Here is a 6409-nt window from a genome sequence, read left to right as displayed (position 1 = left end):
TTTGTATACCACCCTTCATGCGTATATCTAAAGGTGGTGCACAACATAAAAACGCAAGATTAAAAAACTAAAAACACAACGAAAACAAGCCACTAACCCCCCTCGCCTCAGGCTTGGGACTGGATAACCCTTCAAACAGAGGACTTCTCCAGGCAGAGGGCTGGTTCCCTTTAAGTAGGCCACCCGGGCCGCTTTCTGGCGGGTCACCTCGCAGTCTGCCAGCCACACTGCTGGGCTTCCTAGGGGAGCTTGGAGGGCGCAGGCCTCGGTCTGCCGCAACAAAGTGCTTCTTGGCGTGAGTTGGGCCTCGACCCTTCAGCGATCCTGAGCGTGCACTTTTGCTTTGCGCATTTAAAGCAACGGGGCGGGGCGCAGACCAGAGGGGCTCGTCCTAAGGAGGAGAGGAAAGGCGACGGGCTCCTGCGTCGCCTCGCCAGGTTTCGCAGGAGCGCGGCCAGCAGGCGCCGCCCAACTGCATGAATGGGAGACCCCGCGCGCCTCCACGGTTTCCTCCTCCGGAGCCTCTGATTGGCCGCAAGGGAAGTTCGGTGCGCGCTGATTGGAGGCGCGGTGCCTCTGCTCTGTAGTCTTCTGTTTCCTCTCCGGCGCGGGGGCGGCAGTGGCGGCGGCGCAGCTGGTGGGAATCGGGGCTCCAAGTTCGGGCGATGGGCGAGTCGCGGGCTCTGAGCAGGGCCGAAGCGCTGCAGCTGGCGCCGCCCGACTGGCAGCACGCTTGCCATGCCCTCCTGTACGCGCCTTGCCCCGGACGCCTCTTCGGGAAGTTCCCGCTGCGCTTCGCGGCGCTGGTGAGAAATGAGCGGGGGGGGGGGGGACGGACAGGTGGAGATCTGCCGGTTAGCAGGAAGAGTTAGCCTCCCCCCCCGGCGAATTAAAAAAAAGGGGCGTTTGCAGACCACGCTTGGCTTGCTCAAAGCTCCGCAGTCCCGCGACCCGTTTTTAATGTCAGGGCTGCTTGCCTTGAACGGAAACCCAAGTCTTCCTGGATGTTGCCTTTCGTTCACGGGCTGCTTTGGAAGGGAGGGCGGGATAGAAATTAAATCGTGAATGCTTCCTGCCGGTGACAGGCCTATTTTTCAGAGGAACAGCGTTGTAAATCTGTTGCAGCAGGAAGCGACGAAGAGGCTTGAAGACTAACGCATTTATTGTGCCACGACAGATTTGTTAGACTTTAGCGTGTCCATAGTTCTGGTTTACAATGGCTTATGGCTGCAAGCAATATTTCTTGAGGCTGCAGTTTGAGGCAGGTGTGATTGAATCACTGCTGCACTTAGATAATTTTAGATTCCGGACTTAACGGTCTTCCGTCCCTGCTTCTTAGAAGGCAGCGTGTATTACTTAACTTAAACCTGTGGTAGGCCAGTCGTGTTGCTTTTGAGGGCCCGCTTGCTTCTTGAGCTGAGCTGGACCTTTGCTTCCAGGCCTGATGGTCCCACAGGACTGAATGCTCATCTGTTACAAAAACCACACCACTAAGAATAGTGACCTGGCAGGGGAAATGACTAGCCTAGCCTAGCCGCCTTTTTGATAGCTCCCCCCCCCCCCCAAGTTTAGCAACTTAGTGATAATTACCTGTAAGCTTTAGGGGGCAAAAGTTATGTGCCAGAAGGTGTGATTTTGAGGCATGTATTTTAGAAATTAAACACTGCTGTCTCAGAACTCCTGGTATAAACACTGGGATTGATTTTGATGAGTTTGAAGTGGGTGGGGAGGTGGGCTGTTATCTTAAGACAGATGAGCCATCAACAAAACGATGGTTATTGTCTGGTGACAAGAAACCAGGTTGTGCTTGAACTCTGTAAACCTGTGGGCTGCATTAGGGATCCAAGTGAGATCAGCAGGAAAAACTAACAGTTGCCAATAATTTCCTTTCTCAGCCTTTTCTAAGAAGGACATAAAGCAGCCCCTCGAGAGCACTTCTGTGTCAAAGGGAAGGGCAAGCAACCTTGCCAATAGGGGGGCAAGACATAGAATCATAGGGACCCTGAGGATCATCTAGTCCAACCCCCTGCAATGCAGGAATAGGCACCTGTCCCATGTACTGGGAATGGAGGAGAAAGGCAAAGAGTGTGGAGTTAGTTGATTCACCTTTGTAACAAATGGCCTTCGCTGGAGCACACCAGCAAATAAGAGGGCAGAAGAAGACCAGTTCCAACAATTTCGGTGAGCAGGGATGTTGAAAGCCTTCTGCAAAAGGCGAAACTGTACTGGAGAAATTTGCAGGTGATGATGAACAGGAGACCCAGAAATTGAAAAAAGTGAAGGTTAAGTGTTACTGAATGGCAGATGAAACTGGGTATGTTTTAGAGCTATCTTAGGGCAGTTCCAGACAACCTACCTCACAGGGTTGTTGTAAGGATAAAATGAGGGTGTGGAGGATGATGTATGCAAACTTGAGCTCCTTGGAGGAAAGATGAGCTATAAATGCAGTAATTAAATAATAAGGGCAGGATCCCAAATCCAACCCACCATTTCATAAATCCAAAGTCATTTCCAGTGTTGCTGCTTTAAGAGTCCCAAAGCCCTGCTTTGTCTGTTCCCTTTGCAGATGCAGATGCGGTTCGATGGGCGCCTGGGGTTTCCCGGTGGATTTGTGGACCCGCAGGATGTGTCTCTGGAGGAGGGTCTGAATAGGGAGCTGCATGAAGAGTTGGGCCCTGGCGCTGCCTCCCTGCACGTGGCTGAGGACCACTACTTGAGCTCCCATGTGTCCGAGGGGCCACGGCGAGTGGTGACGCACTTCTACGCCAAGCAGCTTAGCCTGGAGGAGCTCCGGACCCTAGAAGATGGGGCCACGCAGGCCAAAGAACACGGCTTAGAGGTGTGGGAAATACAGGGTAGGGTGCGGCTGGTCTTGTCTCGTTTGGGGTCTGCCACACACTGGGCTGGTGTATGTATCCTGCATTACGTATTATGAACTTCTGGGCCAAGATAATGCCAGTTTCCCCCCAGAATCAGCTGAATTCTGCAGCTTGCCTAAATTACGTGAATTAAGAAGAATTATGCAGATTTTCTTAATTTGAACAATTTTCTCATCTATTTCCCCCAGTTTTGCATAATTTATTCTGGCCTTAATAGTCATGGAGTGGAAGAAAGAGCTTTGCAGGGAAGTTGAAATCTTCAGGGAGCTAAATTGTGTGCCCAAATATGATATTCTGTCCTCTTACTGAACTCACATACTCCTGGTTGCTTCATGGGGGGGGGGGGGAGGGAAGGGTTCAGAAGGGCATTTTTGACCTGATTTCCTTCCTCTGTGGCTTCAGGTGATGGGGCTCATCCGTGTCCCCCTTTATACCCTGCGCGATGGCGTTGGGGGGCTCCCAGCTTTCCTTAGCAACACTTTCATTGGCAATTCCCGGGAGCAGCTGATTCACGCCCTGGATACTCTTCAGCTTGTGCCAAGAGAGCAACTTCAGAAGGCAGTTGCCATGACTCAGAAGAGACCTTGAGTGTCATTGGTTGTGGCTGCCACGTTCCAGCCTCTGACGGTTCTGTAACTGAATTCCCCCATGAACTTTGGACTCTTGAATGGAGCGGATGTAGCAGAGAAATCCAAGAATGTGGGAAGAGAGTGGCAAAGGACCTTTCCCTACCCAAGGTGAATGGCTCAGTTCTGGTGAATCTAGCCCTGAAAAGGATTTAAGCATCCAGATGCCTGTTTAAAATATTGAAGATGGTAGGCAAGGGTTAAGAGAGTGAACCACCTGATCTTCTATGTGTGTAGATATATAAGACACACACACACACACACACACACACACACACACACATGGTTTCTTGCACTTGGAGAATGGCACTACAAATAACACACTGACTCATCTGTGGTTTCTATTTTTCCATCTGTAATTTCAAACCTTCTGTCTCTGAGTTCCAGTATTTGTATATCATGGAAGTCGGGGTTTCCCTCCCCACAAAAGCCCATTGCACACCCCTATTGGTGTATTATTACTTTATCATTTCACAGCTGGAGTCTGCCTTTCTGATCTTTTACTAGTGCTTGAAGAATGGCTTAAGACATTTTGTGGCTCTTGACTCCTATAATATTTTTTATTAGCTCATATGGAAGTGGTAAATGGCCACTAGAGACAGTCATTATGTGTCTCCCTCCCACTGGTTTCTCTTTTTCCAATTTTGATGATGTGCTGACATGGGTGTAAGAATTGTCAATTAAAGACTAGGAAGCTGTCATCATTCAGTTCATCAGCAAATAAATAGTTGCATAATTGGTTTTGCTGTATATGGGCCTTGGAAACACAAACTTCTCTGCTTGGAACAAATTATGCACACTTCATGGCACCAGTGTGATTTACTTTTTGTTAAATCTCTGGTTACAGAATTCAGAATACCTTGTTGAGGACTGGGAGTGGAGTGGAAAAGGAATGGAAGAGCACATAGAGATAAGTGCTGTATGTATCCCATAATAATATCCATGCATCCATATGGCAGTGGGACAGAACTCAGCCTCTGGAAGGTCTCTGCTATCACTTGTTTTTAGAAACAAGTTTGTAAATCTTGTACTGATGAGAAGGGGCTTACAAGTTTTCTTTTTTTAAAAAAATATTTTTTATTAAAGATTTTCTTGGTTTACAAAAGTGCCTTGTCTCTTTTTTCAGGCTGTACAGTCTTTTCTACAGATCAGCTACATTTGTTATGAGACATTAGTGTTGAGTACAGTATAAGGCCAGGAAGAAGATGGGGGGGAAGGAGGGGTGGCGGTGAAATTTTTATTTTTTTACAGTGTACATGTGGGGTTTTGTGTCAGCATCAACTGGGTAGGTTCTCCTTCTATATGCTTATTACATTTCCTTGGTAGTGAGAGGGATTGGGGGGGGGGTCCAGGGTGTGGATGCTTGTCTATGATTGTCTGCAGTGAGGTTTGTTTGCATTTGTGAAGTGGGGGGGGGGGGGGGCTTGTTGGGTCAAGTAAGCCAGATTGAGTTGTATGCTGTTGGTGGTATTCTTCTTGTCGTCTTGTTGGGCTGTGTATGAGATAAAGGGAAGCCATATTGGGGTGAGAGAGTCCTCTTCTATTTGTCCCCATGTCAGTTTGTCTGTTGGTTAGCTTTTCTCGTAAGGCTGTTTCCCATTTGGTACCAGTGGTCCATGTTTACTCCTGAATGGTCTCTCCAGTGTCTGGCTATGAGGCTTCAGGCTGCTGAGAGTAAGTGGGTTATAAGCTCTGTATAATGTGAGTGGACATTATTATCTTGGAAGATGTAGGGTTGGTTCAAATACCTGTTTAGTTATTTTCCATATCTCTTGTAGGACTGATGTCCAGAAGGGTTGGATTTTGGGGCATTCCCACCACATGTGGAGGCATGTGCCTGTGGAAGTGCAGCCTCTCCAACATTTTGGTGAGGTTCCTGGGCGTATCAGTGCCAGTTTCCTTGGTGTTAGGTACCATCTGTTGGTGAGTTTGAGTGAGTTCCCATCTTTTGGCTGAGATGGATTTAAAGGGAGGTTTAGATCACATTCTAGTAGGTTTGAAAGTTTTCTGAGTAGTTTTTGATGAACTCTCACAATTCATAAAGGACTAAACAGGTGAAGAGGCAGGTGAAGAGGGAAGAAGAATTCCTGGTGGTCAGATTGCTTGGCCTTTTCCCATGAATAAGTTAAACACAATCTTAAAATTGCATAAATGGTGAGACCTCTCTAAATTAAATTGTGCAGAATTGTATTGGTATAGGGTCATTTTTAAAAAATGGCACAGCATCTCTTAGGATTTTCTGTAAACTCTGTCTCATTGTCAACTTCTCTGCAGTTTTGAGAGCTCGAAAAGAGTTGTGCAATTGTACCCTAACCCAAATTCTAAATTAGCATCTCATTTCAATCTGTTCTCCACTGAAATCGCCGTTAGTCGGGAGTCAGGACTATAATGGGCCTTAAGTAGATAGGAGGTTCTGACCACATCATGTGTGTCTGCTTGTTTTCAATTAGCAACCCAGAATCTTTGTAGCAAATTATTGACTGCGTGCAGGTTGGGTCACTAAGCACCTTTAAGGGCAAATACTGTTGAAAGGGTCTGCCTAATCAGCCACTTGACGTGACAATAATGTTTCACCTGGCTGCACGCATGTCACACTGGTGTTTGCTGTGTCCCCAGACATGCAGTGGGCATGCTGCCAATGGTGGCTCTGGCCATGGCTGGTCCAAAACATTTTGGCCCTTGACGCGAACCATGAAATGGTGTCCCCCTCCCACCAGGGAAGCGGAGAAGTGAAGATCTACATCAGGAACAAGAGAGGAATAAAGATCTACCACAGGATCTGCAGCCCCTGTGGATCCTGCCATCTGAGGCAGTTGCCTCACCTTGCCTCATGGGTGGGCCAGCCCTGGCTGTGGCTCACCAGCACATGTTTCAGTGTGCCTGGTGACTCATGACTCCCTATCA

At 48.1% G+C, this 6409-nt stretch overlaps 1 protein-coding gene across 2 annotated transcripts; it reads left to right on the top strand.

Moving 5' to 3' along the window:
- The first annotated feature begins 593 nt into the window (after positions 1 to 593).
- Positions 594 to 4610, top strand: NUDT16 (nudix hydrolase 16). 2 transcript variants are annotated; one of them, XM_083421210.1, is made up of 3 exons: positions 594 to 806; positions 2567 to 2839; positions 3282 to 4610. In XM_083421210.1, exons 1-3 carry the CDS (start codon positions 666 to 668, stop codon positions 3465 to 3467), a joined length of 600 nt encoding a protein of 199 aa, XP_083277336.1. In that variant the 5' UTR covers positions 594 to 665; the 3' UTR covers positions 3468 to 4610. The 2 variants fall into 2 exon arrangements, with proteins under 2 accessions (XP_083277336.1, XP_083277337.1); XM_083421211.1 differs by having other exon boundaries at positions 628 to 806; positions 2567 to 2855.
- The last annotated feature ends 1799 nt before the right edge of the window (positions 4611 to 6409 follow it).

The sequence above is a fragment of the Podarcis tiliguerta genome, assembly GCF_965153285.1.
Source record: "Podarcis tiliguerta genome assembly, chromosome: 17".
In the NCBI taxonomy this organism is placed as follows: Eukaryota; Metazoa; Chordata; class Lepidosauria; order Squamata; family Lacertidae; genus Podarcis; species Podarcis tiliguerta.
Note: the sequence above shows the minus strand (reverse complement) of the source record. Positions and strands in the feature narration are given on the sequence as shown.